Source organism: Brassica rapa, chromosome A01 (genome assembly GCF_000309985.2).
Source record: "Brassica rapa cultivar Chiifu-401-42 chromosome A01, CAAS_Brap_v3.01, whole genome shotgun sequence".
NCBI lineage: Eukaryota > Viridiplantae > Streptophyta > Magnoliopsida > Brassicales > Brassicaceae > Brassica > Brassica rapa.
Window position 1 is genome coordinate 18,749,428 of NC_024795.2, and position 20,487 is coordinate 18,769,914.

Here is a 20,487-nt window from a genome sequence, read left to right on the forward strand (position 1 = left end):
ACCAAATCATGTGTGTGGAAACAAGATTTGCATAGGATCAAGACTTTGCATAAATCGTGGCAAAGCGAAAGGGCTACAAACCCAAATCATTAACACTATATCAGAAACAAGATTTGGTCTTTCAAATGATCACTCATTACATTTTAGAATAACACTGAAATAGGAAAAAACTTGTCATGCAAGTAAACTGGGAATACAAACCGGTCAGATATCATGTTCTAGCAAACCGGTTCCCTTGAATCTCTCTTCCATTAATCCGTCGATTCGAGCTGCCATTTCCGGAGTCAAGTAGTTGCTCCAGTCTCCAACCTTTCCCTTTCTGAAATATGCGCTTTTTGGATAAAAATTAGAAGGAATGTCTTCTCTATTGTCTCAGGGTTTTGCAAGATCACACAAAGGAACTCGTATAAGAAGTACAAATTCTTATTAATCAATCAAAGGATAAAAGTCACTCAAAACCTTCAATCACAATCACTCATAAACTCACAGGATTAACCACACACATCGGTATCCTTATATAGAACTTAGGAAACTTCTAATCCTATAAGATAAACACAAATCATATATTTCCTAATCACTTTAGTAAATCATATCCTTATGTGATTAGGATAGCTTGAAACTCAAGCTAACTTCAAGTTTATCCCAACATTCCCCCCCCTTAAGCTTGAAGTTCTCTTCACTCACCATTTGGACACCGATCATCTTCCTCATCTCAGCAAACTTGATTCTTCCAAGAGACTTTGTCAAAATGTCTGCTCGTTGTTCACTACCTGGAACATGCTCCACCTCAACTTGCTCTTTCTCAACACACTCTCTAATAAAGTGAAACCTTCTATGTATATGCTTACTGCGACCATGAAATACTGGATTTTTCGTAAGAGCAATTGCAGACTTGTTGTCAACCTTTATGACTACCTTCTTACTAGACTGGCCGACAACTTCTCCCAATAGTTCCTGAAGCCATATTCCTTGTTTAGCTACTTCTGTTGCCGCCATAAACTCAGCCTCATATGAAGATAGAGCTACAATCTCTTGCTTACAAGAGCACCATGTTATCGGACTTGTATTCAAATAAAACACATGCCCTGTAGTACTTTTACCGTCGTCATTGTCAACATTATGAGATGCATCACTAAAGCCTATCAGTTCTAACCCCGTAGACCGCTCAAACATGAGGCCAAGCGAGACAGTCCCGCGTAGATAACGCATTACTTGTTTCAGGGCAGCACCGTGTGATTCCTTGGGATCATGCATATACCTACTTAGTACTCCAACGGAGAAGGATAGGTCTGGACGTGTGTGAAGTAAGTAACGCAGACACCCAATGCTTCTTCTGTAGTCTCTCTCATTAATACTCTTCTCCTCAACTGATTTTGATAGCTTTACATTAAAATCCATGGGTATAGAAACAGAGTTGCAAGTATCCATTCCACATTCTTCAAGAATTTTCCGAGCATAACGATCTTGTTTCAACGTAATGCCTTCTTGGCCCTGACACACTTCAATTCCCAAGTAATATGTTAGCCTTCCAAGATCACTCATCTCAAATCTTGACGCCATCTCCCTTTTAAACTGCAGAATCGAACTCGCTGAAGATCCTGTTACAAGCAGATCATCCACATAGACAACAACGACAAGCGTTCCACTCTTTTCTTCTTTCCTATATAGTGATGGCTCCTTTGAGCACCTCTGCAGTTTGAACTCACGCAAGATCTTGTTAAGTTTGATGTTCCAAGCCCGGGGGGCTTGTTTTAAACTGTAAAGAGCTTTCTTAAGCTTGTAAACTTTATTCTCCTTGCCTACAACTTCAAAGCCCTCTGGTTGAGTGACAAACACTTCTTCTCTTAGTTCTCCATGAAGAAACGCAGTTTTGACGTCAAGATGATGTATTTCCCATCCCTTTGACGCTGCGAGAGCTATCACTAATCGAATGGTTTCAATACGAGCCACTGGCGCGAAAACCTCATCGTAATCAATTCCTTGCTTTTGAACGTAGCCTTTAGCAACCAGTCGTGCCTTGTACTTAATGATAGTACCATCAGCGCTCCTCTTAATCTTGAACACCCATTTGAGACCAATAGGTTTTACTCCTAAAGGCAGATCAACAAGCTCCCACGTATGATTCTTCTCAATGCTGTAAATCTCATCTTCACAGGCGTCAATCCATACTTTTAGTTCCTTGGCTTCATTGAAGTCCCAAGGTTCATCATTCACTATTGTTAAGAGACGCTCACACTCTGCTTCGGCTAGCAAGACATAATCTTCAAGATAAGTAGGTTTGTTGCTTGTTCTTGTGGAACGTCTTAGGCGCGGTTGCTCATCTTGATCATCATCACTATTATCACCATTCTCTTCTTCATCCTCTCTTTCATCTGCCTCTGCAGTCTCTAACTCACGATTTGGTTGAGTTATTTCATCATTCTCTTTGTTCTCCGCTGTTTCCTCCACTTCAAACGTGAAAGTTCCATCACTGTTATCTGGAGATGTCTTGTCGTTAATCCAGTTCCACCCTTTACCTTCATCAAATACAACATCTCGACTAACTACTATCTTCTTATTAGTAGGATCAAGCAGTCGAAAGGCTTTAGAGCCTGGTTCTGTTCCCAAGTGAACAAGGATCCTGGTCCTATCATCGAGCTTATTTCGTCCTACCGTATTGGTACTAGCAAAGCAGACGCAACCAAACACCTTGAGGTGTGAAATATTAGGTGGTTTACTTCTCAGAGCTTCATATGGTGTCTTGCCATTTAGTGTCTTTGTTGAGAGACGATTGATCAGATATGTTGAATGTCTAACAGCCTCGCCCCAGAGATGATTTGGTACCTTCATGTGTTTTAGTATACTCCTTGTCATCTCTAGGAGAGTTCTGTTTCGTCTCTCTACAACTCCATTCTGCTGAGGCGTATATGGTCCCGTCAAGTGTCTGTTAACGCCATTCCTTTCACAGTACGTAACAAAATCATGTGAACAGAACTCTCCACCTCTATCTGTCCGAAACGTTCCCAACTTAGTTTTTGTTTCAAGTTTGCTAGTACTTTGAACTTCTTGAACTTCTCGAGTGCTTCGCTTTTCTCCTGTAGCAACATAGTCCACATGTACCAAGAGTAGTCATCGATTAATACAAACACGTATCTCTTGTGAGCTGGAGTTGGAGGTGTGATGGGGCCGCAGAGATCGCCGTGGACCAGCTCAAGTGGTCGAGTAGCTCGATATGCAGTCGTTTTTGGAAACGACTTTCTCGTTTGCTTTCCAAGAAGACAGGACGTACATGTTTCTGTTTCAACTTTGATTGCTGGTATGCCAATCACCCGCTCTGTATTGATCATTGCCTTCATTGTATTGGTATTGATGTGTCCAAGGCGTGCGTGCCACCTTGATGACTCGCCTTTTGCTGTGATCTGAAGGCAGTCAAGGCTATCTACTTCAAGTATGACTTTGTATAGCCGGTTCTTCGTTCGAGTTATCTTTACCATCATCTTTCCGTATCGATCAAGCAAGATAAGTTGATCGTTTTTCATCTGAACTTTACACCCTGCTTCGGTGGCTTGACCCAAGCTAACTATGTTACTTTTTTAGTCCTGGAATGTAGTATACATTACCCAAGACTTTCTTCTCACCTCCTCTAAACACAAACTGAATTGATCCTTTTCCCTTAATGTCGATGCGAGAGTCATCTCCAAATCTCACCTTTCCGGTGATTGTTTCATCAAGTGTAGAAAAGAAAATTCTGTTACCACTCATATGGTTGCTTGCTCCATTATCCAAATACCACACGTCTCTTGCATCAAGGTTAGTATCAAACACGCTTGGGCTGACTCTCTGCTCGTTCAAATATACAAGCTCATGCATCATTAATTCATCAGCCTCTTGTGTTTCATCGGATTTCGTTTCCACTATCTCTTGAAGTTTAAGTCCTTGCTTGTCTGGACATTCAGATGCATAATGCCCTTGTTTATCGCAGTTGAAACAAGTAATACGAGAAAGATCACGTCCTTGTCCTGATTTATATGTGTCTCTTTGACTGTGAAAGTTCCCATATCTGCCACGACCTCTTCCTCTCCAAGCAGAGTGTCCTCCTCGTCCTCTGCCTCTAGCTCCACTAGAGCTACCAAATTGTTGTTGTTCAGAACTTGCATACATCAGCTTGCCTTGCTCGTCTGACTGATCATCATCATCTTCACTAATTCTTTCTTCATAGGCTTTCAATCTCCCAATGATATCTTCAAACGTTGTGGTGTTTAGGTCGAGAACTTGTTCAAGAGAAGCCACAATGTGAATGTACTTCTTCCTTGGTAAGCTCTTTAGAAATTTTTTCACCAGTTTAGGTTCTTCTATCATCTCCCCTAATGAAGCAGACTTTGATGAGATCTCTGATAGTTTCCCGACAAAAGTATCAATTGTATCTTCATCTTTCATCTTGAGCCTATCAAATTCCGCCATTAGAGTTTGTAGCCTAGCTTCCTTTACTCTCTCAGCCCCAACATATCTCGTTTTTATTGCTTCCCACACACCTTTAGCCGTGTCTATGTCGCCTACTTGGAGGATCAATGCTTCAGGTATAGATTGAAACAGAAACGCGATTGCCATATTGTTTTTTTCTTCATCTTTGTTTCCAGGATCGATTGTCTCCCACACTTTGCATACCTTAAGCGCTATCTTCATTCTCATGGACCATACTGTGTAATTTGAGGAAGTTAGCATTGGAAACTTAACAGAGGAAGGTCTAGCATCTTTGCCTACTACGGACTCTTCCTTTACATCGCTCATGATTGCTGCAACTTCAAAACTTCACTGTAAGGCTCTGATACCAAATATTGTCTCAGGGTTTTGCAAGATCACACACAGGAACTCGTATAAGAAGTATCAAATTCTTATTAATCAATCAAAGGATAAAAGTCACTCAAAACCTTCAATCACAATCACTCATAAACTCACAGGATTAACCACACACATCGGTATCCTTATATAGAACTTAGGAAACTCCTAATCCTATAAGATAAACACAAATCATATATTTCCTAATCACTTTAGTAAATCATATCCTTATGTGATTAGGATAGCTTGAAACTCAAGCTAACTTCAAGTTTATCCCAACATTCTCTTCCTTCGGTACCCTCTCTATCTTTCTCTCCTTTGTTGGCTTCAAGATTTTTCAACGTCTCAAAGCTGCAAAGATTCACTACCTCCTCAACAACCCCTTTCTTCTCTTCTTCAGCTGTGAATCCATAACCCATAAACTCAGCCAATCTCTTCACGTAAGGCAAAGTATCAGCTCTGATTGTCTCATACTTGAGGAACAAAATCTGATCAGGATTCTCTTGGTAAGCGTTCCAATACGACATGACATGATCTAGATAAGGACCGTACAAAGAAAGACCTTGACATAACTTGTCGAAAGACTCTTCTAGGGTATTGAGAGGGCCATTGTCTGACCTTTCCTTTTGGAAAATATTCCACATGGACACAAATGTGTCCTTTGGGTCTCTCCAGATGTAAACCATCTTACAACCCGACTTCAAAATTGATTCGGGTAACAATCCATACGGGATATGAGTCGAGAAAAGAGTGTTCCCATTGTCATTGGCAACATCATCAACTTGAGGGACTAAAGAGAGTTCGCCCTCAATGAAATGAACAAGATCATGAGGGTTGCTTTTTAAGAGAGGGTTTGAGGAATGGTCAGAGCAAGATCGATTGGCGATAGCGAAAGCTAGAGCTTTGAGCCAAGTGGTGCCTGACTTTGGGTAGCTACAAACGAAAAAGTCAATGGGTCGTGCCTGGAAAAAGTCTTGTGCATGAAGCCAACCTTCAAGGAGAGGCTGTACTATCCAGTGACCACCGTACTGGATCAGCGTAGCTTTTGGCCTCCAGCCATTGGCGTGAGGAAACGAGGCGATTAGGTCTTGGTAACGTTTCTGATTCTTCTCGAACTCGCTTGACTCTCTCTCGGTCTCATCTTGGTGGTTCACTAGGGTCGCATCAGTAAGGGCTTTTGATGCCATTGGAAATAAAGAAAGAGAATGTGCGGAGTGGTCTTATATATGTTCTGTGGAGAGATGAGTTATGTAGTCTGTGTACGGATAATGGTTTAGTCATGCATGAAGCTATTTATACACGTGTTATATGATAATCTTCAAACAGTGTCCAAAAGAATAGAAGTTCTTGTAATCCTAGCACTTTCCAATTAAATGAGTTTTTAATAAAGAAAAAAACTTTGGCAAATAGAAAACAAATAAAATATGTGACATATATAAAGAATAAAATATAAATTGGATTGGGTTTAGTATGCATGAATGGTATTTGTAAATGTAAAGAAAAATATGTATAATATGTGGCATATGTATATAGAAGTAGAACTTTAAATAAAAGAAAACTTTGCCAAATGGCAAAAAACAAACATATTATCTGATAAGCATGGAACAAAAAATCCCAAAAGAACAGGAACTAGTAATTGTAAGTTGCCGTTTGTATTTTGTGACACGTTTTAAATAAACGAGCTTTTAAATGAAAACGTTGCCAAATGTCAAAAAAATGTACTAGTGTAATATATGAGCATTTATAAAGAAAATTGTCATTCCCCATATCGGATACTTATGGAAAAATCTAATCAATAAAATACAGCATGATCTTCTAAGATTAGATATATACACTATTTTGATATAAATTAACAACTCAAATATTATAAAATTATTTCAACAAGTATGGAAACTCATAATATATTATACTCCGGTCCTAGTATATGTATACTAGGGCCGGTCAGCCCTACGGACGGGAAGTTATAATAAAAGTGATTTTATAATAATTTATGAAGTAATTTAAAATTATGATAGATTAAAAAATATAATAAACGAACAAATAATGAAAGACTTATGGAATCATTATAATTATTTTTTTTGTTTTGAATTATAATGACTGTAAATTTTACTATTCTCTGATAAATAACATTATATTTTTAATATTTATTTTAATTCAAAATTTTTGTTTTATAATATTTTTAATTAAACTAACTTATTTAAGGTGTTTTTTTTGCGAATAAGACTCAAAACTTGAAGTCATTCCTAAAATTATTCATGTTTTTTTTTGTGATGTAATTGTACATTCCCTTTGTATATATATTTTATAAAATTTTGTTAAGAGAAGCATATAATAAGATTTATGAGTTTTGAAAATTTTAGGGTGTCGAATGATTATTTATGTTAAGATTAGTTATATTTGAGTTAAAATGTTTTAACAAGGGGGTTCATTGAATGATTTAATGTGATAGTCAATGAGGAAGCATGAATCCAACCGACTTCCAAAACGGTTCCAAAATTCAACCAAAGGTAGAAGAAGTGGAATCAAACAGCCAAATACGACGCCTTCCAACTGACCTTGATCGGAATTCAGCGTAGCCGGTGCAGCAAATCTTCATTGGCCGTAGGTTTGAACCGGAGTTGTTAAAACGCAGCAGATCTTTCTTTCGTTCGTCGACATTATTTTTGGAGAGGAAGCCGTCTCATGTGGGACCCCCTCATGTGTTACCTTACAGCCTAGAAACCCAATTATGTTAAGTCCAAAACACTGATCTGAAATATTTATTAACAAAAAGAGAAAAAGCCCATTAATAATTGTGATTAAGTGAAACGGTGAGTATCATCCAACCCGGACACGTGTCGGCCTGTCAAGAACCGACTTTATGAAGTGGCAAAGCAGGAGTGAGACGAACATATTTATATATATATATATATATATATATATATGTTTATATATTATATTTTAGTCAATACAATTTTAATTCTAATAAACTACAAACTAAAGTCTAGAGCCGAGATAGAAATTAAATTAGTATAAAGTTAGATTGACTTAGAAACATAATGAAAAGAGGACATGTATATAAAGAAAGGATCAAAGCCGAGATGGACATCCACAAACATACACATTCGGTAAAAGAAATAGGGTTTACATTATTCTCTTTCTTCATCTTTTCACACAAACTCGATCAAATCTCCTTGTAATCATTTGTTGATCTAATTCAATAAACTTCTTTCAAATAGCTCACCATCAAATTCGTTCATACTTCCATTACGCGCAAAATTCGATTAAACAATTGGTATTGTCTGTGGAGAATTAGAAAGCAGCGCCAAGAAAAGATCAGAAAGACCATCAACAATATCTGTCACATATACAAATCCGCAAGCTGCAAACGTCACACCCATGATGCAAATAATGAAAAACATAATAGATCCTATCACTCGACAAAACGAGGCTAACAAAATAACCAATAAGGGTCTCGCTGAAATAACTGCCATCATCACGATACTAGCCGCCGATGACAAGCATCCCACAACAGCAAGAAGGCATATCTTTTGTACTGAAAACATACGGCTTAAGGAGCTGATCAAGAAACAACCCCATAAGTAGCCGATCGAGAAACAACCCCAAAATTCGTCGACCTGCAGAGTTGGATGCATGATATCAACTCAAAGATCCATAAAGTAACGAGTTCGACTCCTGAGATCAAACACGTTCACAAAGATGATTACCAACATCAAATTTCATCAGACAGAAAAGCTACATGTCTCATCTTTCTCAGGCGAATACAATCTTACGGATCACATAACCGCTTTCAATAGTCATGGACGAGCACACTTTAACGATGAAGAGAAGGATACCGAATATTGGCAGATGTTTGTGGAAAACCTCAATGGACATGCCCTAACCTGGTTCTCTAGACTAACAATAGATTTCATTGATAGTTTATGTGATCTTTTCTACACGGTTCTTGAACCATTACATAAAGTTTACTCTGAAAAGAGCGTCAGTATCAAATCTTTGGAAGATGTCTCAAGGTCCTAGAGAAGGACTCAGAGAATTCATAGAAATATTCAAGGGATTGACCTCCAGAGTGCACGTTCTAGACGACACATCAGTGGTAATCTCTAGGGGACACACTCAAGATAATTTTTTTTTTTGAGATGACCTTTATGTGAAAAAAACATAACCCTTCAAGACATCCTCCATCGTGCTAACAGTTTCATCACGATGGAAGAGGATAGGAAGGCCCTACTACTCAAACACAACGCGATGAAACAACTTGCGAAAAAAAATCGGTGGACACTTACCAAGAACCGAGGCAACATCTTACTCCAAACTCGATAATAACAAAAATGTAGTCTATTCTATGGTCGAAAATGAGAAAATTGATTTAGCCACTATAGCACCGAACATACCATGGAATGTTTGGAAGAATGAGATAGAAAAATCAGCTCCTCAAGCATTCAACATTCCTCATGGAAAGATTTTCTAAAGGTAAGATCCTCAAACATTCAGCATTTTCCATGGTGCAACTTTGCAAGGATTTTCTTCTCACGCGTTTGATGGTGTAAGTTCTAATCTTACCTCAAAGCAAAGGAATACGACACCAAATAATGCAAACAGCTTCAATAAGCACTGATGGTAGCATTCTCCAATGGACAAGTAAATCTTGAATTTCTAAAGGAAAAACATGCCAAGAATAAAAAAACTGGAGCGAAAACAAAGATAAAAAACTACAAAAATCTGAAGAACAAGAGGAATTGCTTGTAGAAGACGAACAAGTCGCACCACAGCATGGTAATGGTCCAGATATCTATGGGGAAGAAATGCCACACATTAACATATATATCATCGCAATCATAGCAAGACCGTCTTCTTCGCCGAAGTTAGTTTACAGACCCAAGATATGCATGACACGCTCAAGAAAAAGCCAAATCAGATTCACAGTAGCTCAGCAACATCTACCAATCAACGAACTGAAAACATCAAATTAAAACGATTAGATGATGCTAATGTTTGCCAAAAACTTGGCACGAACGATCAGAATACAACAATTTTTCAACCCAGCACGTTCGATCTTTGCCGGAAGATTGGCGCAAAGATTCAAGGCGATGATCTGTCTCACCTTAATACAACTGAGTTTCGCCAGAAATTGGCAAGAATGATCAGTCGAAGTCAAGGGATTTGAAACAACGACTCGATCAACGCAATGACCAGCTGGACCCCATGCCGTATAAATGTCATTATTGGAGGATCATCGCCATGCAAAGACTATGTTTGGTATGTGAAAGAGTTCCAAAAATTGACAAGAGCAAAATTGGGGCCCGCCAAACCGGAGAATGACGTTCATCTTACTTTCTCGGAGGAGGACGTCGTTGATGTTGCTGCACCTCATAATGACCCTCTGCTAGCAGAACTTACTATCGGCAACAACAAAGTCACAAAGTCCTCATCGACATAGGAAGTTGAGTCGACCTTATTTTCAAGGAAACTTTGGGAAAAGTGGGAATCGGTTCTCGAGAGATGAAACCTTCAACCCGGTCTCTCACTGGGTTAAACGTATCTTTCGAGTAAATGCTCATAACAATCCGATTCAGCGTATTCGTCGGTGAGATAACCAAGATCGTCAAATTCTCGTCATTTTTACACCAACTCCCTACAATGCGACCCTGAACACGCTATGGATCCACTCAATGTGAGCCGTTCTCAAACTACTATAGATGCTTTAAGTTCCCAAAAGCAAACAAAATAATATTCTCCCTCAAAGGAGACCAGAAAGTTGCTAGAAACTTCCTGATTTCCAAGTTGAAGTTACGGAAAGCAGCTTTCGTTGTCAAAAAACTTGTTATCCAGTCGAGATAGTTTATCCACAAAAGAAAGAACTCATGGAGATCAGCATCGACAAAGACAATCCATATTGAGTTGTCAAAGTTGGCACACACTTTGCCAAAGATATTAAGGAGAAGTTCATAAAAATTCAAAGACAACGTCTCAACCTTCGCTTGGTCTACTGCCAAGATAAAAGGAACCAATCCTTCAATTATAACTCATGAAATGAATGCTGACTTAACTTTCAAGCCAACCAAAAAGAAAAAAAAGTTGGGATCATATAGAGCAAAGGCAGTCAAAAAAAGTTGGGATCATAGACATACTACTGGTAACATAATCGATAATGGAAGCCAGATGTCATGACTGATTAGCCAGTCCGGTCGTCGTAAAAAATAAGAACGTCAAATGGAAAATTTGCATCACTTAACATCAACAAGCATGTATTAAAGATAGATTTCTCCCACACATCGATCGAATGGTCAAATCAACATCATGCAACAAACTGTTGACGTTTATGGACATTTCATGATACATCCCAATGATAGAGAAAATATTGCATTCATCACCAATTACGGACCTATTGATATAAGGTCATGCCTTTTGGACTGAAGAATGCAAGAATAACTTACCAAAGATTAGTCAACAAGATATTTGTTGATAAACTCGGCATCACAATGGAAGTATATTGATGAAATGCTTGTGAAATCATTGATCACTGCCGATCACATCACTCTCCTGAAAGCGTGCTTCCACATTCTGAAAGATTACAGCATGAAGCTTAGCCCGACGAAATGTGATTTTGGAGTCATCTTCAGGGAATTCTTAAGGTACATTGTCACGCAAAGAGATATTAGCGCAAATACAAAACATATATCAGAAATCCTCGACCTTCCAAACCCAAAGACCAACCATGAAGTACAATGTTTGATGAGACGAGTAGCAACCCTTAACCAATTCATCTCGCATTCCATGGATAAATGCCTACCTTTCTACAACCCCTTCGAGAAAACAAGAAGTTTATATAGGACGAGAAATGTGAGAAAGCATTATGACAGCTCGAGCAGTATCTGACAACTCTATCACTATCAGTGCTAGCCGAACTCGATGAAAGGGATACACTCTCTCTACATCGCGGTTTCCTCTCTTGTAGTCAGCAGTATACTAATCAAGGAAGACCAAGGGGAGTAAAAACCCCCATTTATTACATCTGTAAACAATTGATTGATACCAAAACACACTATTCGACGATCAAAAAATGGCTCTATTTGTCGTTACCTCGGAGAAGAAACTCAGGCCGTATTTCCAATCTCACTCTAATGTCATTATTACTTATCAACATCTTCATACTGTAATTCAGAATACTAACCAGTCCGGCAAATTGGCGAAACTCGGCGAACATGATATTAGCTACAAAATCCTGTCAGTAGAAAATTTGCAAGTCCTTGTCGACTTCATTATCGAATTGGCTCTTGAACTCAAAAAGGACATGATCTTTCCTAGCGAGCACTGGATCCTACATGTCGACGGGTCTTCATCCAATAAAGCGTCCGAAGTTGGAGTTCATCTTCAATACCCTACATGCAAACTTATTCAATAGTGCTTCCGTTTGGGGTTTGCAGCATCCAATAATGAGGCAGAATATGAATCTCTTATCGCCGGACTTCGATTAGCAAAGGTGGTAAAGGAAAAACACATCCAAACCTATTGTGATTTATAACTCCTTGTAACCAGTATATTGGACATTATGCTAAAAATAAATGGACGAATGTTTACCTCAAAGGCCTCCAAGAATTTGCAAAGGATTTTCAAATTCTTCGAACTCACAAAGGTTCCTCGGGAAAAATATGTATGATCCAAAATATCGAGAAACCAAGCATTGTATTAGCTTTTGAGAAAGCAGAAATCATCGCTCCTGTCACGGTCGAAACTGTTGATATGGATATTGACATTCTTGAGGACGACACTGAACCCGCTATCACATATTGACACTTTTGATTATATAATAACTCTCAGATGGTTTGCTTATCTCAATTTTTCCAGGATGAGCTTAGTAAACAAATGACTAATTACCTTTGTTTTGATTTAGTCGTATTATTATTAATTATCTAAATATAGCTTTTTTAAATATGATTTTCGCAGGGATATATAATTTTATAGTTTTGGCAGAATAATTTTTTTTTGCGGTTTTGGTGACAAAATGTGATTTTGCGGTTTTGACGAGAAAACATAATTTTGTGGTTTTGGTATATCGGAATTATTTTTTTGTATAAACTTGTACCTAAATATATATTAAAATCTGAATAAACGTGTCATTTGTTATTTTGGGCAAGTTCATCTGTTCATGTGCATCCAAATGCACTGATTAAACTTAATGAGTCATTTGGATGAGTCATTTTATTCTAAATTTTTAAAAATCATTTGGATAAATCATGGGTGAATTTGTGAGATAACCATAATAAAAAAAAGAATTAAGAATATAGCCATCTCTTGGTAATTGTGTCAATTGATTACATAAGTAGACATTTTTCTCCTTTCCAGCGCGTGAACATGAACACAACATACCGGATAAAAAAAACTATTGTATTTTTTTTTTTGTCAAATGATTAATCAAAGGGTACAAACCACCAGCGTTAGACCAAAACGGTCAAGGAAATTTAAAAAACAACAATAAAAAAGGCAAGCACCAGTAGGTGAGCTAAAAAAAAAAACCCCAGAAACAGTGGACAAAGCATTCGAAGGGATTTGAAACTCCGGAGAGTCATTCCACAGTAAGCGAAGACGAAAGCAACAGAGGCTTAGTCAGTAGCTGAGGACAGGCCATTTGCTGCAGCCTCCAAATTGATAAGTGCCATAAGCCAGCAGGGGCCACCAGACGCCACATAGGATTGAAGACGAAGATCGCGTGTTACACTAGCTGCTATTTCAGAGGCAACTCTGTTCAGTGAATGATGAACATACGTGATGTGATAATTACCTGCAGTGTGCAGGAGGGCACGTAAGTTATTGAGAACCAAGCAATCGCGAGGACCTCTCAGTGATTTAGTGATCAGCTCATAAACTTCTTTAGAGGACACCTCAAAAATCACACAATTCAAGCGTAGATTTTTCACCGCTTCCACTGCCCAGGACATTGCCAAAAGCTCAGCCTTTAGAAAGGATCGAACTCCTGAGTACGAACGCCTACTGTGAGACAAGACCTGGCCTTGGGCATTACGATTAATCCATGCAGCTCCACTAATCCTAGTAGGCCTGGGCATTCGGGTCTTCGGGTCGGATTCGGATCGGGTCCTTTCGGGTCCGGATCTTTCGGGTCTAAGAGTTTAGGACCCGATAGGGTAATTTCAAATTTTCGGTTCCGGGTCGGTTCGGGTCGTGCCGGGTCCGGGTCGGGTCGGGTCTTAGATAGTTAGACCCATTCGGGTAATTAGAATTTATCGGTTCGGATTCGGTTCGGTTTCGGGTCGGGTTCGGTTCGGGTTCGATCTAAAAAAGACCTAAAAATACAAAAAAATATCTGAAAATATTTATATATCCGAAAATATTCAAAATTTTATTCAAAATTTGTGTTTTTATTATATTAAAATGTGTATATATACTAAACTATGCGAAATACAACAACAATTCGTTGTCTCCTAGTGGTTGACCCTTATATTCTCTAGATAAATAACCCGTCTTCGATTCCCCCTTGATGCATTTTATTTAATTTACATTATTAATTCGGGTACCCATCGGGTTTCGGGTTCGGGTCGGGTCGGGTCCAAGACCCGCGGGTCCTCTACAACAAGACCCGATAGGGTAATTTGATCGGGTCGGTTCCTACCCGAACCGGGTTTTTTTGGATCGGTTTCGGGTCGGGTCTTCGGGTCCGGGTAAAATGCCCAGGCCTAAATCCTAGAATCTCCATCCCAAGAGGCACCTACATTGATCTTTATCATGTTCCAGGGAGGAGGTCTCCATCTTTCCACCGATATCAGACCTTGTCGCAGGCCAGTCTGATCTTCTGACTGTTCTGTCTGAGCGTCGAACCAGCTAGTCGAGTCTTCTTCAGCTTTACCGACAATCGACTCTGCCGTCGTGCTCGTACGCTCAAAGCAAAATGCATTTCTAGCTTTCCATATTTGCCATAAGATCCACGGAAATCTTCTTTTAGTATCGTTAGAAACGTTCTGCTTTCGACTTTCTGCAATCAAATGATGAAAGTTAAGGAAAACAGAATCATGGGAGAAACCCGCAGAGGGGAGTGGAAATCCAGATCTTTGCCAAGTCTCTCGCGCCGGTTTACAATGGAAAAGGACGTGGCAAATACTCTCCTCCTGCAAACCACATCTCGTGCACGTCTTATCCAAAGCGATACCTCGGGTGCTAAGTCGTTGACGGACAGCTAATGCTCCAGATAACGCTCTCCACATAAAGTGCTTGAGCTTTGGGGGAGCTTTAGTTTTCCAAAGACTATTCCACAGTTGCCTTTCCAGAGGAGGTATCTGAGTGTTCTGATTAGATTGTCTATCTTGGAGAGTTTCCAGCAATTTGTAGCCACTCCGGGTATTGTAACTTCCATTAGCTGAGAAGCTCCAGACCATAACGTCCTCTCTGGAAAAAGAGAGCTTCGTTTGTAGCACCATCTCAACATCATCTTCATGAATAAACTGACGAACACGGTCTCTATTCCAGGACTGAGAAGGTATATCTATTATGATGTGTATATAGAATAGATAAACAATGTTCACACAAAGTGTAGTGTAGTGGAGGGAGGGAGGGAGAGAGGAAAGGAGAGAGATGGAGAGGGGAGAGGGAGAGAGAGAGAGAGAGAGTCAGAGAGAGGGAGACGGAGAGAGAGAGAGAGATATAGAGAGAGATAGATGAATCTATACTATATGTTTATGATAGTATAGAATTAAAACCGCATTAATGAAATATCTTATAAAATTTATAAAATATAAATCTGTTTTGAAAGTTTCAAAACATTTTATGTGAAAAAACTATGTTTTTAATATAAAAAATACAAAGTTTAATAAGTGTTATATCAGAAGTTGAAATCAATTAAAAAGAGAAGGGATAAACATATTTGTAAGAAGAAGAAAAATCAAAAAAAAAAAATGTTCAAGTAAATGTGGTAAAGGGTAATATGACAGTTATTACACAAATATCATAGCTTAAGAGTTGTTATGTGTAGAAAATTAATTTTGTTGTTGGTTATGTATATGTGTGCCAATTTCCCATAAATCATTTGAATGGTGCCCATTTTAGCACAAAACAAATGTCAATTCTCATAGTTCATCCAGATATGGCACATTTAGATTGACAAACGAACAAGGGCATACTTGATTATAAGTCACCTTTGCTATCGCAAGTGGTGATCGTTGGAGTTTATTGTTTCTTCTGTTGCAACCTATTTCATAAACTCTATGGACGATTACGCCACCCAAATCTCCAGTTTAACGTATCCCCTTTCTGTATAAACAGAGGAACAAAGAGACTATATTGTATATAAGGTCACAATGCCCAAACATAACTCATCACCAAACTGTCTCTTCTACTGCAGATTTTACAGGACTTCCAAATGCAAAAACCAGAAGAGAAACCTTCAAATTTAAGAACCAAACAAAAAAAACACCAAAGATAAATTTGACAGACCAACGAAAAAACCTTTTCTTTTCCTTTTACAAAAACAAAACAACCAATCTTTTTTTTCTTTAACTGATTCGGATTTCTCCACTAGCATGCACCTGCTTCACCGTCTTATCATACTCATCTTCTTCGTCTTCTTCTACAACTTCCTCAGATACTTCCTCTGCGTCTTCTTCTCCTCCCCAACCAAATGCTCCTATAGATCGAGAAACAGGAGGAGGTGTTTTTGCCTCTTCCACAATCTTCATGATCTCTTCAACGCTCTGTAGAGAAAACGTCGGATTCTCTTTCCTGTAGTAAGCAGCTTGAGCTATCTCAGTAAGCTCCCGTGGCAGGTTCTTTAGGAACCATGGATGTTTCTTGATTTCAGCTATTGTAATCCTCTGCAAAGAACAACAAGTTATAATCTCACAAAGGATGGATTAAGCATTTTCGAGAGAGATATGATACCTTGAGTGGATTAGCGACAAATATACGGGAGAGGATATGTTTGCAATCTTGTGAGATATGGACATAGTCAGGGATCTTGTACTGAACAGCCAATATTCTCTGAAACAATGTAGTGCAACAGCTAGTGGGTCACATTGTTTCTTAAAGGAAAGGCTGTAAATAAAAAAGATAAACTTACTTGCATTGTTTTTCTAAAGTTTTTGGGATCCTCTGGGTCTTCAAATGGGTATGCTCCAACAAGCATGACATAAAGAGTCACGCCACATGACCATACATCAGCCATCTGAGTAGAAAAATATAAGAAAAAAACCGTTGATGATTCTGTGAAGATGATCAAAAAAACACATCATAACAAAATTTCATAGATCCTTTGCATAGGTCAAGGTAAATATTTGGGATCCATTTTTTTATGCATGGTTCAAAGTAAGAAAGCTTACAACTATCAATAACAAACAAGAGTCAGAAAGTGCAAGCAAAAGGTGATGGCAGATGGATTAGATGATAAGCATGGGAAAACATATGGTCCTGGATAATTATAAAAACAAGTCTCTCTCGATCCCTTATCAAATGATTGCCCAAATCTACCATAACATGCACGGGTCACAATGTATCAGTATATAATGCATGAGCAAAACTGAAAGACGTACAAAACTACAAAGGAAGATGTTCAGACTGTTTTGTCTCTATTAAGGGGCTAAGCACACTTGAATACATAAGATTACCTTGCCATCATATTCTCTACGAGAAAGAACCTCGGGTGCAATGTATGCTGGAGTTCCAACAGTTGATTTGGGCCTAGAATGCAGAAGTGAGGACTACAAAAGAAGAAAACCACATCACATGAAAATGACAAGACCCTAGCAAATGGAAGGTAAATAACAAAAATGAGCTTGTTATGACACAAGAACCACTAGCGCAGATATATGACATACCTTGGAATAACCAAAATCACAGATTTTCAGACGTGGTGCAGGACTTCCATCCAAGAGAGTATTTTCGAGCTTCAGATCTCTGTGGCATATTTGCTGTGGCAATAAGGAAAAATAATATGACTACAGGATTGATAAAGAACAATTTCTGAAAGTTGAAAAGAAAAAAACTTCATTACCATAGCATGGCAGTAGCTGACTCCTGATATAAGCTGCTGGAAAAAGTATCTTGCCTGAGAAAAAAAAAAGATGGGCACAAACAGCTCGAATGTCATAATCAAAGAAGCTACAAGAAATGATCTTTAAAACAGATCACATTAGTTTCCCATGCTCAACGTACATAGTACAGACAGAACATCTACATATTTTCCCATTTCTTCCTGGTCCATCTATTTTAAGACAATACAGAACTCTCAAATTGATCTCTTACAAAATGGACTTTTTTAATTTTTAAATCTCTAAAATGGCAAGCTCACCTCATCTTCACTGAATCTTCCAGCGCTGCATATACGCTCAAATAGCTCGCCTCCAGCAGCATATTCCATGACAATAGCTATATGCGTTGGAGTCAAAACCACCTGTAAAAACCCAAAAGGTTTAAGTTTAACCCACCACATAGTGCACTTGCGAGAGATGTGAAGATACACACTTCAGTTAGCTGAGACTTTTCAATTTTCAACAAGTGTAGGAAATGCACATACCTCCTTAAACCGGATTATATTGGGATGGCGAAGTGATCTGTGGTTAATAATCTCCCTTGCCACGTTCTCATCGATCTACGTACCAAAAAAAAAAAAAAACAGAAAAAGATTCAATATTTGAACTTGGAAGACAAAACACATATAACAATTCTGAACTAAGCAGATACAAAAGTTAGAATATTCAAAATTGCTATTTTGCCCATCTCTGAAATCACAGCTCAGAAACAAAAAAAAAATCAAAAAGGAGAAACCTTAGGGCCACGTTCGATGTACTTCATGGCAACAAGTTCCTTGGAGTCTTTGACCCTCATCAGCCTCGCCACTCCAAAGTTCCCTGAACCTATGTCTTTAACCAGCTCGTACTTCTCCATGTTCTCCCTCCCCCCAACCAAGATTCAACAATACACGAAACCCGATTCGGAGATTTTCGCAGAAAAGTGGTGAGTGAGAGAGAAATGGATTTGAAAAGCGAAGCGGCGAATGGTCGTCAAGTTCTGTTCCGCGAAGAATTTTCAAAAGAAGATATGATTAATGATTGATAATCATCGTCGCTCCTCGCGGTGGCCTTTTCTTATTTTATTTGATTTTTTTTTTACATCAAATATAATCTATAATAATTCAAAATGTAGGACCTACATATTTCTTTTCAGTCAGTTCAATGTTCCCTTTGCTGTGAGACGTCGCTATATGGGGAAATGATTCCTTTTTATTTTCTTGAAGCACTAGGAAGAACGAAAAAAGTGTCAATTTCAACCCCTACGATTTCAGTCATCCCAAATTACAATTTTAGCTCAATTATAATTAAAAACAAAATAGAGAAAATTGCCAAAATAGAACAAAAAAACAGATTGTTGTCTCTTTGGTATAAACTAATTTTGTCCATTTTTTCTCCTTTTTACTCTTTGTATTTCTGAAAACTAATAAAATAACTAATTTTGAGAATCAAAAAAATTACTAAAAATATAAACAATTAATAAAACATCTATATACACAAGCTTGTAATTTTCTTTTGTTCAAAACTTGGTAAATAAGATTTTTAAAATACGTTCTACTAAAAGTAAAATGCGTCTTCAACGAAAAATTGTATAGTAGTAAACAATTACTAAAATAAACACGTTCATTTACTTCTTTTAGAACGCCCATTTTACTATTTACTAAATTTCTAAAAAAGAGGAATGCGCATTCTACTAGTCGTAAAGGTATCCACTTTCCTTCCGAATGCATCTTCTACGTTTATAAAGTACTCTACATTTCGGGGAATGTGTTTTCTATAATATACTGTTACGTCTACTCAAAGTAGAAAGTGTATTCAGAACTTTTATCATTCTTCTAAACTTTTAGAAGTCATCTTCTATGGATAAGAATACCTGATTTTTTGCGAAAATTAATGAAATTTCAGTTAAGGAAATATTCTAAAAATCTCCTAAAAATATTCTAACTTCCTAAAACGTGTTATGGTCGATTTTACTTGAAAAAATTAAAGAAAAAACGATTATCCCTTCTCTTCTTCATCAATCTATGGTTTTTCCATAGTTTTTCTTTTGATTCTTCTCAAGAACTCTTGTTCTCTATGATGCATATCTATACCCTTTTTCTTTTTTTGTTTTCGATTGCCTTTCAATTTTTTTTCCTTTTTTCCATTACCTTTTTTTTTAAATTCAAATTAACTTTTAAATTGTGTTTAATTAGATTAAATATATGGATAGTTTTGGAATTATGAGAAAAAATATACTATTGAGACAACTTCATGTTGGTTTTATACCAAGGGAACAACAACCTTGTTTTTTTTGTTCTCTTTTAGCAATTTTCCCAAAAAAATATCCAAACTTCTTAAAACGTGCCTAAAACAATATTAACTCTAACAGAAGTTAATCAACTGTTAACAAGATAAAATAAGGGGAATTACATGTTTACCACTTTCATGGTACCACTTTTCATTTTTACCACCACTAAGAAACATTTTCAAAAATACATTCTTCATTAAGTGGCAAAAGACTCTTATGCCCTTGTTATTTATATATATAATAAATTATAATTTAAATAAAAAATAAAACAAATAAAAAAATAAAAAAATAATAAAAGATAAAATAAAATAAAAAATAATAAAAATAAAATAAAAAAAAAAAAAAAATTTATGTTTTCGAATTATACTTTTT

At 37.6% G+C, this 20,487-nt stretch overlaps 2 protein-coding genes across 2 annotated transcripts; both read right to left on the minus strand.

Moving 5' to 3' along the window:
• Window positions 1–5,051: 5,051 nt before the first annotated feature.
• On the minus strand, window positions 5,052–6,002 carry LOC103831395 (cytosolic sulfotransferase 18-like). Its single transcript, XM_009107296.1, has one exon. It carries the CDS (start codon window positions 6,000–6,002, stop codon window positions 5,052–5,054), a length of 951 nt encoding a protein of 316 aa, XP_009105544.1.
• Window positions 6,003–16,055: 10,053 nt separating this feature from the next.
• Window positions 16,056–18,895, minus strand: LOC103830167 (serine/threonine-protein kinase SRK2A). The gene is made up of 9 exons (XM_009105906.2): window positions 18,583–18,895; window positions 18,332–18,406; window positions 18,107–18,208; window positions 17,810–17,863; window positions 17,634–17,726; window positions 17,424–17,516; window positions 16,880–16,984; window positions 16,702–16,800; window positions 16,056–16,634 (listed from the first exon to the last, which is right to left on the minus strand). Exons 1-9 carry the CDS (start codon window positions 18,700–18,702, stop codon window positions 16,317–16,319), a joined length of 1,059 nt encoding a protein of 352 aa, XP_009104154.1. The 5' UTR covers window positions 18,703–18,895; the 3' UTR covers window positions 16,056–16,316.
• Between the last annotated feature and the right edge of the window lie 1,592 nt (window positions 18,896–20,487).